We start from the raw sequence: 23,040 nt of genomic DNA on the forward strand, positions 1-23,040 counted from the left end.
GGAGTGAGGTATGAAGTGGTCAAAGATGACGTATACTAGGTGTCTTGTGTGAGCAATGTGTCATTGAAAATATCATTACCAGTATATGGAAAGAGCAGGAAGAGCAGGTTTTGTCATAAATTGTGGAGCGTTTCAAGTGTCTATGTAGGCTGGGTGAGGTGGCTCACTGTAATCCTAGCACTTTAGGAGGCTGAGGTGAGTGGATCACTTGAGGCCAGGAGTTTGAGACCAACCTGGGCAACATGACGAAACCCTATTTCTACTAAAAATAGAAAAAGTTAGCTGGACGTGGTGGCACACACCTGTAATTGCAGCTCCTTGGGAGGCTGAGGCAGGAGAATTGCTTGAACTCTGGAGCTGCCAGGTTGCAGTGAGCCGAGATTGAGCCACTGCACTCCAGCCTGGGCAACAGAGTGAGACTCCATCTCAAAATAAAATAAAATAAAGTGTTTATGTAGCATATAGAGTTTTATACCTGAACCTGAGGACAGATACAAATAGATAAAATTTGGGAGTCACTGTTATATTTTTATAATTTAGTTGGTAATGGAAATTTGGACAATGAGGAAGATTGCCTAGTGTTTCACGTGAAATAAGATGACATCTTAGGCCAGAGCCCTGAGGAACTTCACCATTTAAAGGTTTGATAGGGTGATCAGAAAGGTGCTGCCAAAGAGGTAATAGGAAAATCAGGAGAGTGAAATACTGAAAGGCAAGAAGTATAGTGGTATTAGCCTGTTTCAGGTTAAAGGAATACCTGAAACTGGGTAGATTATTAATATAAAGAAAAGAGGTTTATTTGGTTCACAGTTCTGCAGGCTGTACAAGCATACCACCAACATCTTTGGGCTGAGGAAACTTTTACTCATGGGGCAGTGGGAATGGGGACCAGGAGTGTCACATGGTGAGAGAAGGGAGCAAGGTGGCAGGCTCTTTTTACCAGTCAGATCTCACGTGAGCTAACAACAGCAAGAAACTCACTCATTACCACAGGGAAAACACCAAGACATTCATGAGGGATCTGCCCCCATTACCCAAACACCTTTTGCTAGGCTCCACCTTCAACATTGGGATTACATTTTTACATGAGATTTGGAGGCACAAATATCCAAACTTTATCAATAGGCTCAATTTTTTTTTTTTTTTTTTTGAGACGGAGTCTCACTCTGTCGCCCAGGCTGGAGTGCAGTGATGCGATCTCAGCTCACTGCAAGCTCCGCCTCCTGGGTTCACGCCATTCTCCTGCCTCAGCCTCCCAAGTAGCTGGGACTACAGGCGCCTGCCACCACGCCCGGCTAATTTTTTGTATTTTTAATAGAGACGGGGTTTCACCGTGTTAGCCAGACGGTCTCGATCTCCTGACCTCGTGATCCACCCGCCTCAGCCTCCCAAAGTGCTGGGAATACAGGCGTGAGCCACCGCGCCCAGCCTTTTTTTTTTTTTTTTTTTGAGATGGAGTTTTGCTCCTGTTGCCCAGGCTGGAGTGCAGTGGCATGATCTCTGCTCGCTGCAACCTCTGCCTTCCGGTTTCAAGTGATTCTCCTGCCTGAGCCTCCCGAGTAGCTGGGACTACAGGCACGCGCCACCACATCCAGCTAATTTTTTGTATTTTTAGTAGAGACAGGGTTTCACCATGTTGGCCAGGATGGTATTGATCTCTTGACCTCATGATCCACCCGCCTTGGCCTCCCAAAGTGCTGGGATTATAGGCGTGAGCCACTGCGCCCAACCAATAGGCTCTATTTTTTTAAAAATTATTTTTTGTAGAGATGAGGTCTCACTTTGTTGCTTAGGCTGGTCTCGAACTCCTGACCTCAAGTGGTCCTTCTGTTTTGGCCTCCCAAAGTGCTGCGATTATATGTGTGAGGCACTGCACCCGGCCTCATTAGGCTTTTATGGCTTATGCTTTCTGTACTTTTAATACTATTTCAACTTAATTTTCTACTCCAATTTTTTGTTGTAATTTATATATGTATGTAAGTGTATATATATTTATATGTAGGGTGTGTATATATAGTGTGTATATATATATAAAGTATGTATGTGTGTATATATATATAATGCGTGTGTATATATATATAAAGTATGTGTGTATGTGTGTATATATATATAATGTGTGTATATATACACATACATATGTATGTATACATACACACATATATATACGTGTGTATGTACGTGTGTGTGTGTGTGTGTATATATATATGTATATGTATATACACTTTTTTTTTTATTTTTGTTTTTTTTGAGATAGGGTTCACTCTGTAACCCAGGCTGGAGTGCAGTGGCGCAGTCATGGCTCACTGCAGCCTTGACCTTCTGGGCTCAATTGATCTGCCCGCCTTAGCCTGCTGAGTAGCTGGTACTACAGGTGTGCCACCACCACATCCAGCTAATTTTTTGTTTTTATGTTTTTGTTTTTTTGTAGAGGTGGGATTTTGCCGTGTCCCCCAGGCTGGTCTTGAACCCCTGGGCTCAAGCGATCTACCTACCTCAGCCTCCCAAAGTGCTGGGATTACAGGTGTGATCCACTGTGCCCGGCCTATATTACTATATAGTATGCTGCAAAACCTCTTTTGGAAAGAAAGTGGGATATAAATAATACTCAAGTGAGACTTTCAGGAACATATTCTTCTTGGTAAGACAGTGCCACTGAAACTTACTGTGTTTCATAAGAAGTGGTAGTACTGGCTCTACTTTTATTTTTGGTTTTAAATTCTGAGCATGAGAAGGAGAGGGATCCACAATAAATTTTGAGTACTATTGTGTTTGAATAATAATAACTGATTAGCCTAATTCCTTTCAGAAGGGAAATCAGCATGCATGAGATCATTTCTTGCCACTTAAATTAAAATTCTAAATTGTAGAGTTAGGCTCTTTAAGAGAAACCAGACCTACTTGACGGCAGTTGTCCTAGCTGACCATAAGACAGGAAGTAAACAGGTAACAGGCAGATGTTAAAAGCCCTGCCCCATTCCTGTGTTGAGAGGACCTTTTTGTTTTTTCTCCCGCTCCCCAGGTAAATAATCCCAGCATCTTTGTGTTTTTATTAATGTAAGATTTAAAAAATTGTGGCAGGAGTTTTGTTTTGTTTCTTTTAGTTGGAGTTTCGTTTTTGTTGCCCAGACTGGAGTGCAATGGTGCGATCTTGGCTCACCGCAACCTCTACCTCCCGGATTCAAGCAATTCTCCTGCCTCAGCCTCGCCAGTAGCTGGGATTACAGGCATGCGCTGCCAAGCCTGGCTAATTTTTTATTTTTAGTAGAGACGGGGTTTCTGTATGTTGGTCAGGCTGGTCTCGAACTCCCGACCTCAGGTAATCCGCCTGCCTCAGCCTCCCAAAGTTCTAAGATTTACAGGCCTGAGCCACTGCGCCTGGCCCATGGCAGGAGTTTAAAAGTTAAAATGTACTTTAAAAAAATTACTTGTCCTCTGAAGAAGATCACATGTCATCAAGAACAACTGTTTGTGAAGAATGTTCTGAAATATTCTTGGGGGGCAACTGGGACAAATGCTGCTCTCACATTTTCAGTAGTTTTGACGTTGCAGGGAAGATACTACATTTTTGATAATCTGAAATATTTCTTCATTACCTGTTTCTTTTTTTCTTATAGAGATGTGAACTTTGTCCCCATAAGGATGGAGCTTTAAAAAGAACAGATAATGGGGGTAAGTGCAGAGATTTCTTGAAAAAAATTTTATTGAAAACTGGGACAGTGGAGTATTTTCAAATATTTGGTAGTTTATTTTATCAAACAGTGTTTTCTACTCATTTTTAACAGTGGTGGCTATAATTTATAAATCCTTATTGTATTGACCCACAATTTTTCTACTTTGTGGACAAACTTAAGCATTGGGTATTTTATGCAGTATGATCTATTAAATACATACTTCTAATTTAAATTCTTATGTTTTTGGCTGGGCGAGGTGGCTCACACCTGTAATCCCAGCACTTTGGGAGGCCAAGGGAGGTGGATCACCTGAGGTCAGGAGTCAAGACCAGCCTGGCCAACATAGTGAAACCTGGTTTCTACTAAAAATAGAAAAATTAGCCAGGCGTGGTGGTGCCTGCCTGTAGTCCCAGCTACTTGGGAGGCTGAGGCAGGAGAATCGCTTGAACTTGGGAGGCGGAGGTTGCAGTGAGCTGAGATTATACCATTGCCCATTAGCCTGCGTGACAGAAGGAGACTGTCTCCAGAAAAAAAAAGTATTTTTTTTAAATGGATATAGTTTCTTATGTTAGGAATTTTTTTTTTTGAAAAATGAGCCACATTTTTTTGTTGTTGTTGTTAGACCTAAAAATCTGTTGTTTTAGATTCTTTTTTTCTGTTTTGTGTATCTCTAGACAGATGATGTTTCTAGTGAATGTTAATTTTATTTAACTCTGAGGATCTTTGTTGCTTGAATATAAAGAAATGTTGACTTTTAGGCTGGGTGTGCTGCCTGACACCTGTAATCCCAGCTCTTTGAGAGGCCAAGGTAGGAGGCTCACTGGAGCATAGGAGTCTGAGACCATCCTGGGCAACATAGGGAGACCTTGGTCTCTGCAAAAGTAAATATAAAAAATAAAAAGACTTAGTTACACATGGTGGCACGTGCCTGCAGTTTCAGCTACTTGGGAAGCTGAGCAGGAGGATGGCTTGAGTCTGGGAGGTCGAGGCTGCAATGAGCCATGGTCACACCACTGTACTTCAGTCCCTGGGATGGGTGAGAGTGAGACCCTGCCTCAAAAAAAAAAAAAAAAAAAAAAAAGCTGACTTCTGTATCACATTTTGGTATGCTTTCCTATGAACCCTTGTATATTACTCATTTTTTTCTCCACTTTCAGTTATCTTTGTCAGATAAATCATATTTTTCTACAGCTCAGTACTATTCTGAAATGTGTAGACATGAGTTTATTAGACCATGGCATATATGATGAGGCAGCTAAAAAAAGGTTAAGCTGCTATTACTACTATATTCTTCTCCATTTTGGGTAGCCACTTCTAAAGTAGTTTTGGCATAGGCTAGAGTAATGGTGTGAGTAAATAAAAGGGAAAAATAGAATGATTTTGGCTAGATATATATATTTTACAGTTTAATCTTCAGACTATGTTATACAGTCAGATTGTACAGAATTTAAAAATATGTTGAAAACTCTTCCTGTTATTCCTCTTCCCCATGTGCCCAGTTTATCAATAGTTTTCCTGCTACTATGTAATAATTACTTTCTTGCATATCTTTCTAGGTTTCTTTTGCATATTCAAATGTGAATAAAGACTTATTTACTCCCTCCATCTTTATACAAATGGGTTAATATTATATACTCTTCTGCATCTTAATTTATTTCACTGAACAATTTATCTGTTTTTTTTGAGACTTTGCTTTTCTTTTTTCTTCGATTTTCTTTTTTTTGAAGCTTCGCTCATTTGCCCAGGCTGGAGTGCAGTGGTGCAGTCTCAGCTCACTGCAACCTCCACCTTCCGGGCTCAAGCGATTCTCCTGCCTCAGCCTCCCAAGTTCCTGGGATTACAGGTATGTGCCACCACGCCCGGCTAATTTTTATATTTTTAGTAGAGATGGGGTTTCACGATGTTGGCCAGGCTGGTGTTGAACTCCTGACCTCAAATGATCCTACTGCTTCAGCCTTCCAAAGTGCTGAGATTACAGGTGTGAGTCACTGCACCCGGCATGAACAGTTTATCTTGTTTTCAGTATAGAGCTTTTTTTTCTTTTTAACCATGTTATCTAATATCTAATCAATCAGTTCTTGATGCACTTTCTGATCTTCTACTTTGATGACTAACCTCTTGTATGTATGTCATTTTGCTTGTATACAAGTATATCTATAGGATTATTAATTTCCATAGGTGGAAACATTGAGTCAAAGGAGTTTTGCCGTTAATTTTGATAGATAGTCCCAAATTATTTGCCCTGTAGTTTTACCAATATATGTTCCCAGTTTTACCAATATATGAATAAAAAAGCTGTTCTTCATACCTTTGGTAATCTAACAGGTAAAAGTTTGTATATCCAAGCAGTAGTTTTGCATTTCTCTTAATATTAGTGAAGTTCACATCTTTTTATAGTTTGAAGAGCAGTTTGTTTTTTCTCTTCTGTGGTCTGTTTTTTGACTTGGTTGTTGATCTTTTTCTTTTTTTTTTTTTTGAGACAGGGTCTCCGTCTGTCACATAGGCTGGAGTGCAGTGGCTTGATCTTGGCTCACCGCAGCCTCTGCCTCCCCCTTTCAAGGGACTCTCCTGCCTCACTCACCCGAATAGCTCGGATTATAGGCACACACCACTGCGCCCAGCTGATTTTTTTATTTTTAGTAGAGATGGGATCCACCCACCTTGGCCTCCCAAAGTGATGGGACTACAGGTGTGAGCCACCATGCCCAGCCACAATTGTTGATCTTTTTAGTTTGATTTATTGGAGTGTTCATAAGGAGCCCCTCATATATTATTATGCTGTTTTGATATGAGTTGGACTAATTTTTGCCCATCTGGTTAGTCTTTGTTTATATTGTGCTTTTAAAAAAATTTTTTTTACCATGCATGAGTTTCTGATTTTAATTTTGTTCAATTTATTAATCTTCCATGACATCTGTATTTTGAGTTATTAGTTAGAAAGGCCTTCACTATTCCAAAGTTTTGTTTTTTTTTTTTAAGTGACAGGTTTTGATTCTGTTGTTCAGGCTGAAGTACAAGTAGCAGGATACTAGCTCACTGTAGCTTTGTAGTCCCGGGCTCAAGTGATCTTCCTGCCTCAGCTTTGAGAGTGTTGGAATTACAGGAATGAGCCACTGCACCTGGTGTAAACCTTCCGTCTTATTAAATATTTCCTATTCTGGTTTGTTTCACTTGTTCCATTCTACCCTATTAGCTTAAAAAAGTTAACATTACTATGTGCTTTTTTCCTCTTTCTCAATCCTCTGAAACTTTTAGGATACTGTAAATTCACTTGTCCATCTCCAGACATATATTTTATTTTTGTCATGTACTTTCATTCTCTGTTTCTTTAAGTATAGTGGTTTTGTCAGGTGTTTGTTGAGGATTATGCTAGTCTCTTAAAATGAAACAGTTTGTGTAAATTTGATGTTATTTTTCTTTGAATTCTATATAGAACTTCGTGAGAAACTGAAACTTTTCTGGGAAAATTTTTGATAAATTCGTTTTTTGGCAAAATTATAGGGACATTCCTTTTTCCCCTTTCCTTTCCCTTTCCCTTCCCCTTCCCCTTTGTCTCTCTCTCTCTCTCTCTCTCTCTCTCTCTCTCTCTCTCTCTCTCTCTCTCTCTCTCTTTCTCTCTCTTTCTTTTTTAACAGTGTATCACTTTGTTGCCCAGGCTAGAGTGCAGTGATGCAGTCATAGCTCACTGCAGCTTCAAACTCCTGGATTCAAGTGATCCTTCTGCCTCAGCCTCCTGAATAGGTGGGACCACAGGCACACCATGCCTGGCTAATATTTTTTTCTTTTTGTATTTTTTGTAGAGACACGTGGTCTCACTTTGTTGCCGAGGGTGGTCTCGAACATCTGGGCTCAAGCTATCCTCCTGCCTCATCCTTCCAAAGTGTTGGGATTACAGGCTTGAGCCCTTGAGCCTGACCTATTTTTATAAACTTAAGTCAATTTTGGTGCGCTGTATTTTTCCAAGAAATTTAACTACTTTGTATAAGTTGCTGAAATTGTTGGACTAACATTGCCAATAATATTTTTTTTTTTTTGAGATGGAGTCTTGCTCTGTCACTCAAGCTGGAATGCAGTGGCGTGATGTCGGCTCACTGCAGACTTCACCTCCCAGGTTCAAGTGATTCTCTGCCTCAGCCTCCCAAGTAGCTGGGATTACAGGCAGGCACTACCATGCCCAGCTAATTTTTGTATTTTTAGTAGAGACGGGATCTCACCATGTTGGCCAGTCTGGTCTTGAACTCCTGACCTCAGGTGATCCACTCGCCTTGGCCTCCCAGAGTGCTAGGATTACAGGCGGGAGCCACCACACCCGGCCGCCAGTAGTATTTTATTATTATTTTGTTAATTTTGCTAGCAATGGTAGTAATTACCCCATTGTTATTCCTGATGTTGGTGACTTGTGTTCTGGTTTTTTCTTTGTTTTTATTTTTATTTTTTTGACCAGTCCAAATAGAATTGTTCAGTTTTATTGACCTTTTTAAAGAAAGTTTTGGGCTTTGTTAATTTTTTATGCCATCTCCCTGTTTTCTATTTTGTTAAACTTCTGCTCTTTATTATTTCCTTCCTAGTACTTACTATGTGTTATATTTTCCTCTTGTTTTCTAACTTATAAAGGTGGAACCTTAGGTCTTTTATTTTAGATATTCTTTTCTAATGAAAATGTATATGCTGTAAGTTCCTCTCTATTGCTTTTATTGAATCCCACAAGTTGTATTTTTTTGTTTTTGTTTTTGTTTTTGCTGTTGTTGTTTTGAGACAGGGTCTCAGTTTGTCACCCAGGCTGGAGGGCAGTGGTGTGATCTTGGCTCAGTGAAGCCTCGACCTCCTGGGTTCAAGCGATCCTCCTACCTTAGCCCCTGAGTGGCTGGGACTACAGGTGCACGCCACCTTATCCGGCTAATGTTTTTGTATTTGTTGTGGAGACAGGGTTTCACCATGTTGCCCAGGCTGGTCTCAAACTGCTGAGCTCCAGCGATTAACAGGCATGAACCACTGCCCCCAGCCTATGTCTCAAGTTTTGATAAATTTCATATTTGTTGCCATTCCGTTCAAGACATTTTCCAGTTTCCCTTGTGACTTTCTCTTGACTATCTTAGTCTATCTTGGACAGAAGTAGAAGTCTTCTGCTGTTTGTTCGTAACATTGATTTTCCCTCTTATTTCTTATTTCTCATCTGTTCTTTTTGTGATTATTTTTTAGTGCTGTATTTTAATCAGTTTAACAATGCAACTAGTTAGTATTGCATTTAAATTTAATTATATTAAATTGCCTTAAATTGCCTTTTTGGCCATATCTCTTCCTATATATATACACAAGTATTTATATTTATCTATATAGTGGTTGCTGTAGGGATTATAATTTTCTTATCAGTAAATTCAGTCTCTACTGAGTGTACCACTTTTTTTTTTTTCTTTTTGAAATGGAGTCTCGGTGTGTTGCCCAGGCTGGACTGCAGTGGCACTATCTCGGCTCACTGCAACCTCCACCTCCCAGGTTCAAGCAGTCGTGCCTCAGCCTCCTGAGTAGCTGGGACTACAGGCACACACCACAACACTCAGCTAATTTTTGTATTTTTAGTAGAGACATAGTTTCACTATATTGGCCAAGCTGGTCTGAAACTCCTGACCTCAAGTGATCTGCCTGCCTTGGCTATCTAAAGTGTTGGGATTACAGGCGTGAGCCACTGCACCTGGCCTGTGTGTGCCACTTAACACGAAATGTAGAATGAAACCATATAGACTTCTTTTACCTGTTCTTTTTCCAGTCTTTGTTATAGTTTTATAGGAAAGCTACATACATTCACAAACCCTACCAGTGTTTTAATATTTAATGTAAGTGGTCATTTGTATTGTAAATGAGTGTGAAGGCATTATTGTTTTGTATGTTCATTATATATTAAATGTACCTACATGTTTATCACTCTTTATATTTTTCTTCAGTTCTGAGCTTCCTTCTGGAATCATTTTCCTATTACTCAAGGAAAATTGTTTGGTGCTCCCTTTAATGGAAATCTTTTAAAAAATGTTTTCTGGCTTTATTTAGTTATCTAGTTTTTCGTTTGATAACTTGCCTTTTGTCTTTAAGATTTTCATTTCTTTCCCTTAGTTTTCTGTAGTTTTTTTTTTTTTTTTTTTTTTTTGAGACGGAGTCTCACTCTTTCACCCAGGCTGGAGTGCAGTGGTGCGATCTCAGCTCACTGCAGGCTCCACCCCCCGGGGTTCACGCCATTCTCCTGCCTCAGCCTCCCGCATAGCTGGGACTACAGGTGCCTGCCACCTTGCCCGGCTAATTTTTTGTATTTTTAGTAGAGACGGCGTTTCACCGTGTTAGCCAGGATGGTCTTGATCTCCTGACCGCCTGATCTCTTGATCCGCCCGCCTTGGCCTCCCAAAGTGCTGGGATTACAGGCATGAGCCACCGCGCCTGGCCAGTTTTCTGTAGTTTTATTGTCTCTTGGTGTATGTCTTTATTTACTCTGATTTATAGTGGTTCTTCGGTCAGTGGCTTTGGGTCTTCTGTTCTGGAAAATTTTTAGGTATTATCAATTCAGATAATGCTTTCATGCCATTTTCTTTCTCATATTTTCTCTGAGACTCTGATTACATGTGTGTTAGATCTGCCTGCCTATTGCATTTTTCATGTGTCTTATTCCATTTTTTGTATTTCTTACTTTTGTGCTAACATTCTGGATTTCTTCTGACCTGTTTTGTTCCTACTAATTCTCTTTTCATCCATGTCTAAACCGTTGTTAATCCCACCCATTGATTTTTCTTTTTTTTTTCTTGAGATAGGGTCTCTATCACCCAGGCTGGATTGCAGTGGCACAATTACAGTTCACAGCAACCTTCAACTCTTGGGCTTAAGCAATCCTCCCACGTCAACCTCCTGAGTAGCTGGGACTATAGGTGCATGCTGCCGCACCTGACTCATTATTTTTTTTTGTAGAGATGGGGTCTCACTTTGTTGCCTAGGGTGGTCTTGAACTCCTGATCTCAAGCGATCCGCCTCAGCCTTCCAAAGTGCTGGGCTTACAGGTGTGAGCCCCTGTGCCTGGCTGATTTCTAAATTTCCTCTTTACTTCTGGAATTTTAATTTATTATTATAGTTTTCAGTTATTTGCATCAATTTAGAATTTTGTCTTGTGTGTACTTGATCATAGTAAGCATACTTATTTTAAAATCTTTATCTGATAACTCCAAAATGGTGATCTGTTTTGATTTTATTTCTCCTTATTTTCATTCATATTGTCTTGTCTGTCATGTGTTTGGTACTTATTGTGCTGGAAATTATATGTAATGAAGAAATTGTAGGCTGGGTGTGGTAGCTCATGTCTGTATTCCCACCACTTTGGGAGGCTGAGACTGGTGGATCACTTGAGGTCAGGAGGTCGAGACCAGCCTGGTCAACATAGTGAAACACCGTCTCTACTAAAAATACAAAAATTAGCCCCATGTGGTGGTGGGCACCTGTAATCCCAGCTACTTGGGAGGCTGAGGCAGGAGAATTGCTTGAACTGGAAGGAGGAAGTTGTAGTGAGCCAAAATCATGCTAGTGCAGTCCAGCCTGGGCGACAGACCAAGGCTTTGTCTTTAAAAAAAAAAAAAAAAAAAAAAAAGAGTGGAAATTATTTGTAGCCAAGATGATACTGTTTTCTTTTAGAGAGGATAGATGTATATTTGCATCTGCTTGGTGCCTTGGGGGTTGTAATTTAGGATTACCTTCGTCAAATTTCAGTTTGAGATGGTCAGAGGCCTGGTGTAGTCTCTTTGAGGGTCTATGTACTTTTTGTGTATTCTTAGCTCTAGTTTGCCCTTCAGTGTTGCATCTGAAACGAGAGGGGTTTACTTGTTCCCTTTTTCTGTTGGTTGTTTCTGAATGTACATCCCTGTACTGTTAGGCCTCTGAGTTTGTCAAAAGTACCCTTCAGGCTGGGCGTGGTGCTCACGCCTGTAATCCCATCACTTGGGGAGGCTGAGGTGGGCGGATCACCTGAGGTCGGGAGTTCAAGACCAGCCTGACCTACATGGAGAAGCCCCACCCCTACTAAAAATACAAAATTAGCCAGGTGTGGTGGTGCATGCCTGTAATCCCAGCTACTGGGGAGGCTGAGACAAGAGAATTGCTTGAACCCAGGAGGCGGAGGTCACGGTGAGACGAGATCGCGCCGCTGCTCTCCAGCCTGGGCAACAAGAGCGAAACTCTGTCTCAAAAAAAAAAAAAAAAAAAAAGGACCCTTCATCCTCACCACCAATTTCTCTGAAATAGGCAAATGTTCCCTGGGCAAAAGTGGCCAAAAACTGTGCCTAGGACTTTCATTCTTTTCAGGTTTTAGCCCAGAAACTCCTCACTATCATATCAGCTCTTTAATACCTTCATTCGGGAGGCTGAGGCAGAATTGCTTGAACCTGGGAGGCGGAGGTTGCGGTGAGCCGAGATCGCGCCATTCATTGCACTCCAGCCTGGGCAACAAGAGCGAAACTCCATCTCAAAAAAAAAAAATTTAATATGAAATTTAACACATTTCAAATTAAAATAGTGAAATGATTGTTATTACTAATATTAAAAATATTGACACTAAGATAAAAATAATTTCATGTTGACATTTAAAATGATTAACATAATTAAATTTTGTCGTAAGTATTAAACTTTTAAAAACTCCTTTTATAGTGGTTCTCAGAGGTAGCATTGATCTGAATATTTAGTCTGCCTGTATAAGAAGTGTTAGTGCCAACATCTGAATTTATAAATGTTTCCCTTTGTTTATGTAACTGTACATCATAACTGGGGAAATGATTAAGAATGCTTTATTTTGGTAGTGGTTTGAGTATTCTCAAGCAATGGAAATAAGACAGCAATGAGAATTTGTTAATGTCCTTGTGCATTTATTTCAATAGACATTTAAGGGATCTGTTAAGGAAGTTAACGGTGTTAATTTGCTTTTGATAAAACTAAAAAGATGACATTTATTTATTTATTTTTAGGTTGGGCCCATGTGGTTTGTGCCCTGTATATTCCAGAGGTACAATTTGCCAATGTTTCCACAATGGAACCAATTGTTTTACAGTCTGTTCCGCATGATCGTTATAATAAGGTACAGTGGATATTATTTTATTACTGTTTGAATATCACTACTGGGAAGTAGAAAGGAAGTTTTTGTGTTTTTAAAATCACAGGTCTCCATCAAATTCAGGGAGGTTTGGAAAAAAAATTACTACTCCAAACTACAGTTATTAAAATGTTATTAATATGTTACTAAGATCACAGGAGTACAAAGCAAGCAAAACTGTGTTACCTTTTATAGTAACCTAGGTATTTAGTATTCTACGATTTACAGGATATTTTAATCCTTACAGATTGGTGCTTTATGAATTACTGACCTCTTTTGCGCTTTCAAGTATCAAGAGTCTGTTAAATTTGAATTAATTATTATTTTGCATAATATTCATTACAATGTATCATACATTCTTTTTTGAAGAACAGTCCTATGTTAGAATGTTACTTGTCTCCTCCTCCCAAAGTTATTTGTACCCCAAGATATGGTTTTTATTGTTGGCCTTAAAAAAAAAGTTTGCTTTTTTCCTGTATATTTTTCTTCATTTAGTACATATATATTATTGTTTTATTCTCCTGTGCAATTTAGGTTTTACCATTACCCAATGTGCCTTTAAATATAGTTTTATTATTTAATTGAAGGTACACATTCCATCCGTGGAAGAAATTGCAGCCAGCTTTAAGATTTTAAATGTTTTTGTGTAAAAAACCTTTTTATTTTGTAATTAGTATTTATTTTAAAAACTTGAAAATACAGACAAGTAAATAAATATAAGACAAAAATCGTTCATAATCTTCTTATTCAGGCTCATCCAGGTTTTTTTCTGTGTATTTTTGCTTATAGTATATGCTTACAAAAAAGTTGAATCGTTTTCGCTTATATTTTTTGTTTGCTTTTGGAACTTACACAGCATCTTTTGCGAGTCAATAAATTGTGTTTCTGCTGTATTTTTAATAGATACTTAGTCTGTAATACAAAATATGAGATTCAACAAACTTAATTGTTTGTTGTAAATTTAATTAAGCAACCCTTTGTGGTTGAAGGGCCTAGTTTGGTGTCTGGCATTTAGTATACACTGCTAGCATCTGTGTAAAACTGTGTGAACATTTTGGAAGCTTCAATAAATACATTGTGTGAAATTGTCCTCTGGAAGTTACACTGTATTAGCTATATGTGAGATTGCTCATAACCCTATATTATGTTAGGTACACTGTGTTACCCTTAAAAAACTTTGCTATTCTTTCTAGTAAAAAAAAAAATATTAAAATGTTTGAAAGAGTTTGAGTACTGGTAAGGTTAATTATTTTAAAGATTTTTTTTTGAAGATTATTCATGTATGTTAATTGACCTTCCATATCTGTTTATTTTAATATTATAATTTCTTTTACAAAGTGTTTTATGTTAGAGATCATATTATTTTGTCTTGTATGTTTGCTGTGTGTGTTTTTTCCCATAATTTAACATTTGGTTCATAATTTTGTTACGTCTTCATAGCTTTTGTTGTTGGGATTCTAGCAGGTTAATTTTTTCTAATGCAGAAGTTTACATTTTTGAGGTAATTTACGCAAATGCTCTTTAATGTTTCTGCCTTTGATGCTGTGCAAAGAAAATCTTTATATTAATGCACTTTTTTTTTTTTAGTGCTTTGGAAGTTCGTTTTTAAAAACCTTGTTTTTCTTTTTAATTTTAAAAGCATTAAAACTTACAAACAGGTTGCAGGAATAGTACAAAAGAACTCTTCCTTCCCTAAACCATTTGAGAGTAACTTACCAGTATAATATGCTGTCACCCCTGAATACTTCAGTTTCCCATAAAGAAGGATACTCTCTTGGGAATATACAATATGCCATCAAAATAAGGAAATTAACAGCGATACATTATTACTCTCTGATCTTTGGATCCCATTCATGTTTTTGTAGGCATATTCTTTATAGCAAAAGAATCACAAACTGCATTTTGACTCTTTGGTCTTTTTATTTATTTTTATTTTTATTTTTGTACAGAGTCTCACTCTGTCACCCAGGCTGGAGTGCAGTAGCGCAGTCTCGGCTCACTGCAGCCTCCACCTCCTGGGTTCAAGTGATTCTTATGCCTCAGCCTCCCGAGTAGCTGGGATTACAGGTGTACACCACCATATCCAGCTAATTTTTTTGTGCTTTTAGTAAAGACAGGCTCTTGCCATGTTGGCCAGGCTGCTCTCGAACTCTTGGCCTCAAGTGATCTGCCTGCCTCAGCCTCCGAAAGTGTTGGGATTACAGGCGTGAGCCACCCCACCCGGGCCTCTTTGGTGTTTTTAAATCTCAAATGGTAACTCAGTCTTTCCCTGAGTTTCAGAAATTTGATACTTTTGAATATTACAGGCCAGTTATTTTGTAGAGTGACCCCCTATTTGGATTTGCCTGATGTTTCATCATGATTAAATACAGTTATGTTTTTAGCAGGAGTATCACATATGTGATTCTGTGTTCTTTTCTTTGCATCCTATCAGGTGGTACATAATTTCAGTTTTTCATTGATCACTTGGTTAAGGTGTGTCTGTCAGTTTTCTCCACAGTGAGGTTAATCTTTTTTCTCTTTATAGTCAGTATGGATTTTGTGGGGGAAGTGCTTCATATATAAACATCTTGTTCCTTGTGCCTTTTCCTCACTAATTTTAGCATTCATTGATGTTTCTTGACATAATTTATGACTAGGATCGACGGCAAGTAGTGGTTTTCTAATTTCACCCTTTCTTTTACATCATCAGTTGACATTCCACTGTAAGGTGAAGCTTTCTTTACTTGCTGATTATTTGTATTAGTATGGACTTATGCTATTTTATTTTAATGGGTCATATTCCACTAATGTCATTTATTTTGATGTTCATACTGTCTCAGGTTTGCCTGGTGGGACCTCTTTAAGCTGGCTTCTGTGTCTTTTGACCTATCATTTCAGAGAAGCATTTCTCTACTTCTGACACAATAGTATAATCTAGGCTCATCTTGTGTTATTCCTGCTGTAGTTCTGAAATCACTATTTCTCTGAGTAACCTTGATTTCTTTTTGGTGAGAATAATATTTAGAAGCCAAAGTGGGTGCTAGGTGTGGGTTATTGCTACTCTCAGTCAGCATGGCTAGGAAATGTGTGTTTGTGTGTGTGTGTATTCCTACGGAGATACATATTTCTATAAATTCACATCTGTTGTTTCTATATCTATGTAGAAAACTGTGGGCCAGGCGCGATGGCTTATGCCTGTAATCCTAGCATTTTGAGAGGCCGAAGTCAGCGGGATGACTTGAGGTCCAGAGTTCGAAACCAGCCTAGCCAATGAAACCCCGTCTCTACTAAAAATACAAAAATTAGCTGGGCATGGTGGTGCACGCCTGTAATCCCAGCTGCTTGGGAGGCTGAGGCATGACGAGAATCACTTGAGTCCTGGAGGCAGAGAGGGTGCAGTGAGCCAAGATCACACCACTTCACTCCAGCCTGAATAACGGAGTGAGATTCTGTCTCAAAAAAAAAAAAAAAAAAAAAAAAATTGGCTGGGCCTGCTGACTCACGCCTCTAATCCCAGCACTTTGGGAGACCCAGGCGGGTAGATCACGAGGTCAGGAGTTCAAGACCAGCCTGACCAAGATGGCGAAACCCTGTCTCTACTAAAAAATACAAAAATTAGCCGGGTGTAGTAGCAGGCGCCTGTAATCCCACTACTCAGGAGGCTGAGGCGGGAGAATTGCTTGAACCTGGAAAGCGGAGGTTGCAGTGAGCCGAGATCGCACCACTGCACCTCAGCCTGGGTGACAGAGTGAGACTCCATCTCAAAAAAAAAAAAAAAAAAAATTAGCTGGGCATGGTAGTGGACGCCTGTAATCCCAGCTACTCGGGAGGCTGAGACAGGAGAACTGCTTGAACCTGGGAAGCAGAGGTTGTGGTGAGCCAAGATTGTGCCACTGCACTCCAGCCTGGGCGACAGAATGAGACTCCATCTCAAAAAACAAAAAGAACAAGCTGTGAGGTCACAATACTTTGATTCATTATGTGAATATACATACACACACTAATCTCTATTACTGTATCCATCTGTATATATTGAACTCCATATGCTCATGGTAACTTCTCCAAATCTAGCCCAACAAAATAGGGTTCATTTTAATTTTTTCCCCCATATTTATGATTCTCGGACAGAAACCTGACTCTTAATATGTTTAATAGTTTACTTATTTGATCAAAGTGACCCTGTCTCACTTTGTCACCCAGGCTGGAGTGCAGTGGTGCAGTTTTGGCTCACTGCAGCCTTGACCTCTTGGGCTCAAGCAGTCCTTCCACTTCAGCCCTCTAAGTATGTGGGACTACAGGTGCACCCATCACACCCGGCTAAGTTTTTTGTATTTTTTTGTAGAGTTGAGGTTTCATCATGTTGCCCAGGCTGATCTTGAACTCCTGAGCTCAAGTGATCTGCCTGCTCTGGCCTCCCAAGGTGCTAAGATTACAGGCATGAGCCACTATATGGGCCCAGCCCCATCTCATGGCTTTAAGACTAAAATGTTCAAGTAGAAAAGGAGCGAAGGTAGACCAAAGAAGGAATTATTTAGATATAAACATTTCATTAGCATAGAATAATTTTAGAATATGGTAAGATATGTGCCCAACTTTCCCTTCCCACCTGGTTAGTCAACTTTTTCAACACTATTGCTGAATAATCTATGTTTTCCATTGTGATTTGAAATATTATTTGAATCATTACTAAATTATTGAATACTTGAGTATGTTTCTGGACTTTTTATGTGTTCCTTTGGTGTGTCTATTTTTATCCTGGCACCACACACACTATTTTAAATTATTGTGGCTTTATATACATTTTAGTACATGGTAAGACAAATATTGTCATGTATTTATTTTTCTAGATGAACATAAGGACTAATGAAAGCACAATTTAGACTGTATTAGAGTTACAGTGAAATACTGTTTTAGGGATGAATATATTTTTACAATATTGAATCTTTCCTGAGATAGAACACACACACACACGCACACGCACACGCACACACACACACACACACACACACAGAGTTAATTGAAACATTTCTTAGAATGAAGAGATAGACACTAAGATTTAAATTCCTGACTTATGTTCATGGAACATATTACCCTGTTTGTAAAACAAGTCTTGTGTCTACAAATTGTTCACTGGCATGTATTAATGAGATGATAATAAGGCCCCTGATATTCATATTTGTATGAAAGCATTGAATATATTTGCATTTGTCTATATCTAATAAATGTTTATTTTTGCTTGGCACTTTATACTAGTTACTTAGTTGAGTGCTTAAATTGATTTTTCTTTTCTGGAGAATTGAATCATTTTGAAAAGCAAAATCTTGCAGTTCTGGCTGTAAAAAAATTCTTTTGCTCTTTTTGATACATCAGCTGATTCTCATTTTGAAATTTTCTATTTGACTTCTCTCTGTTGTCTTTGTGTGTTCTCTCTCTCCAGCCCCCCTCTCCCCAACCCTAGTTACACATTCTCTTACACTTGGTATTCTCTTTTTCTCAGGAATAGTAAACTATTATTCATTACATTTGTTTCTTGTGGTCTCTCCTCCCCTCCCAGTCCCCTCTTCTTTTTTTTCCAACATGGTCTCGTTGTTGCCCAGCCTGGAGTGCAGTGGTGCAATTACAGCTCACTGTAGCTTCTACTTCCCAGCCTCAAGCAATCCTCCCATCTCAGCCTCCTGAGTAGCTGTGACTACAGGCATGCACCATCATGTCTGGCTACTTTTGTTTTATTTTTTATAGAGATGGGATCTCACTATGTTGCCTAGGCTGGTCTTGAACTCTTGGATTCAAACAACCCCCCTGCCTTGGCCTCCCAAAGTGTTGGAATTACAAGCATGAGCCACCATGCCTGGCCTCTTTGTGTCTTTTGTGCTTGTCAACTTGATATATTATTTGCTTTCTTACTCTCAACAGTTCCAAGACTCAAAGGCCTATTTATTTGATAAGGACTGTGGAAGAATGACACTATAATATCCCTCATTGTTATTTCTTTTCTCTTAGCTACCAAAGGCAGCAAGCATTCCAATCTAAACTTTTGGAAATGGCAGTGTATAGTAGCTAGCTTACAATTGTTCGTGAGATTAAAATCTGTAATCTCACTCACCAACATTGCCTATCTCAGTGCTTTTCTTTTTGTAATATTTATTTATTTAGAGACAGAGTCTTACTCCGTCACCCCAGGGTGGAGTGCAGTGGACAGTTATGTCTCACGATAGCCTCAAACTGCTGCCCTCAAGCAATCAGTCCTCCCACCTCAGTCTCCTGAGTAACTAGGAGTACAGGTGCCACCACCATACCTAGTTTTTTAAAAAATATTGGTAGAATTGGTAGAGAGACAGCGTCTTGCTATATATAGCCCAGGCTGGTTGTGAACTCCTGGCCTCAAGTTATTCTTCGACCTCAGCCTCCCAAAATGCTGGGATTACTGTCAGCCACTATGCCTGGCCCTATCTCCGTTTTTTGTTTTTGTTTTTGTTTTTAATATTTATTTGGTTTCTGGAGTACTCTAGATGATAGGTATTTAATATAATCTGATAAGAAATTGATTGGGAGATTTTACAAAAACTGATACTTCAGGGAAGGTTACATTGCTGGGCAACATGGTATTAAAATAAGACAGGTCAAATTTGAGAAATCTGTGATTCTACAGGTTACCCTACAGGTAACTGACTCAATGTCTCAGTCCTAAATTTCCAGGAGAGCAATTCTGGTATAAGCACCTGGATTTAGAAGCTATTTTCACCTAGAAAACATGAGTACCTAGGCACCATTCCATTATTAGAAATTGAGCATAGATGCTAATTTCTAGAAAAGAGAGGTGGGTTGTCCAGGTGGGCAACAAGTTGCAGTTTTGATCAGGCTGCTGCTGCTGGTGGTTTATCCAGCTACAAAATTCCAGGATACACAGTTTGCCTCTTTCTCCCCTACCCCCAGCTGGCTCCCCCATTATAGGTCAAATTTATTTTTTTTTTTTTGAAAGTTGGTAGCATTGACATATCCTGGAATTGTGACCATTTAAATTCTCAGATAACACAACATGTGATAATCTTTTTATAGGATTATGTCAAGAATCTTTTGTATATACCACCTCTTCCCCACAGTGATGAAGAAACAAAGGAATGCATGTTAGTTGCAAAAAGTCTGAGTGAAGTAGACTCCTAGATTAACTTATCTTATGTGACACTAGGGGCATATAGATCATTTTTAAGGGAATATAAGTAACTGTGATGATTAATGTTTTCAAATTGGTTTTAATTTTTTGAAACTGTTGTTGTGCCATGTAATCCATTATGGTTTTCTTCACATAAACATTTAAATGGAGTTTTTTCCTTTATCTAAACTCTTTTTTTTTTTTGAGACAGTGTCTTGCTCTGTCACCCAGGCTGGAGTGCAGTGGCGCAATCTCGGCTCACTGCAAGCGCCACCTCCCAGGGTTCACACCATTCTCCTGCCTCAGCCTCCCGAGTAGCTGGGACTACAGGTGCCCTCCACCACGCCCGGCTAATTTTTTTTTTGTATTTTTAGTAGAGACGGGGTTTCACCATGTTAGCCAGGATGGTCTAGATCTCCTGACCTGGTGATCCACCCGCCTTGGCCTCCCAAAGTGCTGGGATTACAGGCGTGAGCCACCGCGCCCGGCCTATCTAAACTCTTAACCAAAAAATTTTTTTCTTTTTTTTTGAGATGGAATCTCACTCTTTCCCAGGCTGGAATGCAGTGGTGCGATCTTGGCTCACTGCAACTTCCTCCTCCCGAGTTCAAGCCATTCTCCTGTCTCAGCCTCCCGAGTAGCTGGGATTATAGGTGTCCACCACCGTGCTCAGCTAATTTTTTTTTTTTTTTTGTATTTTTATTAGGGGCGGGGTTTCACTGTGTTGGCCAGGCTGGTCTCAAATTCCTGATATCAGGTGATTTGCCCACCTTAGCCTCTGAAAGTGCTGGGATTACAGATGTGAGCCACTGTGCTGGCCTTGATCAATTTCTTTTATGCCTGATATAAAGAAGAGCTTTGGGGCTTATTTCCAATTTTATTCAAATATTTTCTAATTTGTCTGCTTCTGCTTTTAAAGCTTTAATACTTAATCTACTTATTATAACATTCTTTTATTAAGAATTTCTGAAATTGTCAAATATATAAAACAGTAAGCAATAATATAACAAACACCCTGTGTAGATTCATCACCCAATTCTAACACATGACCAGCTCATAGCCAATTTTTCATACACCCCCTGTAGTAGGGCCGCTGTAACAAAATATCACAAACTGGGTGACTTGAAGCAGCAGAAATTTCTTCTTACAATTAAAGAGGCTACAAGTCTGAAATCAACATATCAGCTGGGTGGATCCTTTTGAGAACTCTTAAGGGAAATCTGTTCCATGCTTCCTAGCTTCTAGTGATGGATGTCAGTGGTTGACAGTTTTTTTTTTTTTTTTTTTAATCACCCTAATCTCTGCTTCTATCTTCACATTCCATTCTTCCTTTGTCTCTGTCTCCTTATGGCTATCTTCTTATTAGGAGACCAGTCATATTGGATTAGGGTCCTGCCCTACTCCATCATGTGACCTCATCCTAATTACATTTGCAATGATCCTTTTTCCAAATAAGGTTACTGTGTAAGATACTGGGTGTTAAGGACTTCACATACATTTGTTGGGGACCACAGTTCAACCCATAGCAGTCTGCCTTCTGGACCCCCCCAAAATTTATGTTCTTTCCACATACAAAATAGGTGTGCTGTATCCCAATAGCCCCCAAAAGTGTTAATCCATTTTGATGTAAACTCTTTAAGTAAGTCTCACATCTTACCTGAATATAATAAACTCAGAAAGTCCCAATCTCATCTTCTGAATCATCGGAATTGGCGATGGATTAAGACTTTGGTTAATCCTGAAGCAAAATTTCTATCTCTGCTGGGCATCTCTGGTGGCTCAGGCCTGTAATCTCAGCACTTTGGGCAGGCAGATGACCTGAGGTCAGGAGTTCAAGACCAGCCTGGCTAACACAGTGAAACCCTCTCTCTACTAAAAATGCAAAAATTAGCGAGGTGTAGTGGCACACACCTGTAGTTCCCAGCTACTCGGGTGGCGGAGGCAGGAGAGTCGCTTGAAGCTGGGAGGCAGAGGTTGCAGTGAGCCGAGACTGTGCCATTGCACTCTAGCCTGGGTGGCAAGAGTGAGACTGTTTAAAAATAATAATAATAACTTCTATTTCTAAAGCTGTGATACATAGAAAACAAGTTATCTGTTTCTGAGATGCAATGATGGGACAGATGAAGAAGCATTCCCATTCCAAAAGAGATAAATTGGAAGGTGAAAAGGGGTTTAAAGCAGGTTTGTAAGTCTGCAGGACAAATTCCATTCAGTTCTGAGACTTGAAAATAGTTCTCTGTGGCTTGATATTCCGTTCTCTAGGTGCATTGACACGGCCTTACCCCTTGGTCCTGGATTGGCAGCCTGCCCATTTTTTTTTTTCTTATGACTGCTTAGTTCCTGTTTTTTGGTTTTTTTTATTTCTACCTTTTTAATCTTAAGTACAGATGCTTCTTGAGTTATGATGAGCTTACATTCTGATAAGGCAGGAGTATTATTTGAGTCCAGGAGTTTGAGGCTTTAGAGTGTGATTATTGCACCTGTGAACAGCCACTTCACTGCAGCCTAGGCAACATAGTGAGACCCCATCTCTTTAAAAAAAAAAAAAAAAAAAGAAAGAAATATACCTTATTTATTTAACATCTTGGCTTAGCCTAGTCTACCTTAAACATGCTTAGAACACTTACATAGCTGGCAGTTGGGAAAAATCATCTGTCTACACAGTTCACTGGACAAGCAAGCATTGGTTGTTTAGTCTCATGATGGCGTGGCTGACTGGGAGTTGTGGCTTGCTGCCGCTGCCCAGCATCACAAGAGAATATTGTACTGATGTGTATCGGGTTTGCATCATGGTGGTAAAGTTGAAAAACTGTAAGTAGAATGATTTTAAGGTGGATACCATCTATAGATACTTTCTAGTATGCCATTTTCATTTCTTTTATTTTTCATTGTTATTTTATTTTGTATATTTTTTTGAGATAGGGTCTTGCTCTTTCACCCTGTTTGGAGTGCAGTGGCACTGTCACGGTCACTGCAGCATCAACCTCCCGGGTTCAAGTGATCCTCCCCGCTCAGCCTCGCAAGCAGCAGGGACTACAGCCATATGCCATCATGCCTAAGTTTTTTATTGTTTATAGTGACTGGGTATGTTGCCCAGGCTGGTGTCAAACTCCTGGGCTCAAGCTATCCTC

General features: G+C 39.4%; 1 protein-coding gene across 22 annotated transcripts in view; it reads left to right on the forward strand.

The window, feature by feature from the left end:
* Positions 1 to 23,040, forward strand: part of MLLT10 (MLLT10 histone lysine methyltransferase DOT1L cofactor) — a 213,084-nt gene that overhangs the window by 59,023 nt on the left and 131,021 nt on the right. For all 22 annotated transcript variants that reach the window (XM_055353859.2, XM_055353868.2, XM_063709702.1 and 19 more), the window contains 2 exons: positions 3,615 to 3,669; positions 12,653 to 12,762. In XM_055353859.2, coding sequence (XP_055209834.1) covers positions 3,615 to 3,669; positions 12,653 to 12,762 — 165 coding nt within the window. The remainder of the gene's footprint in view (positions 1 to 3,614; positions 3,670 to 12,652; positions 12,763 to 23,040) is intronic.

The sequence above is a fragment of the Gorilla gorilla genome, chromosome 8 (genome assembly GCF_029281585.2).
Source record: "Gorilla gorilla gorilla isolate KB3781 chromosome 8, NHGRI_mGorGor1-v2.1_pri, whole genome shotgun sequence".
Taxonomy (NCBI): Eukaryota; Metazoa; Chordata; class Mammalia; order Primates; family Hominidae; genus Gorilla; species Gorilla gorilla.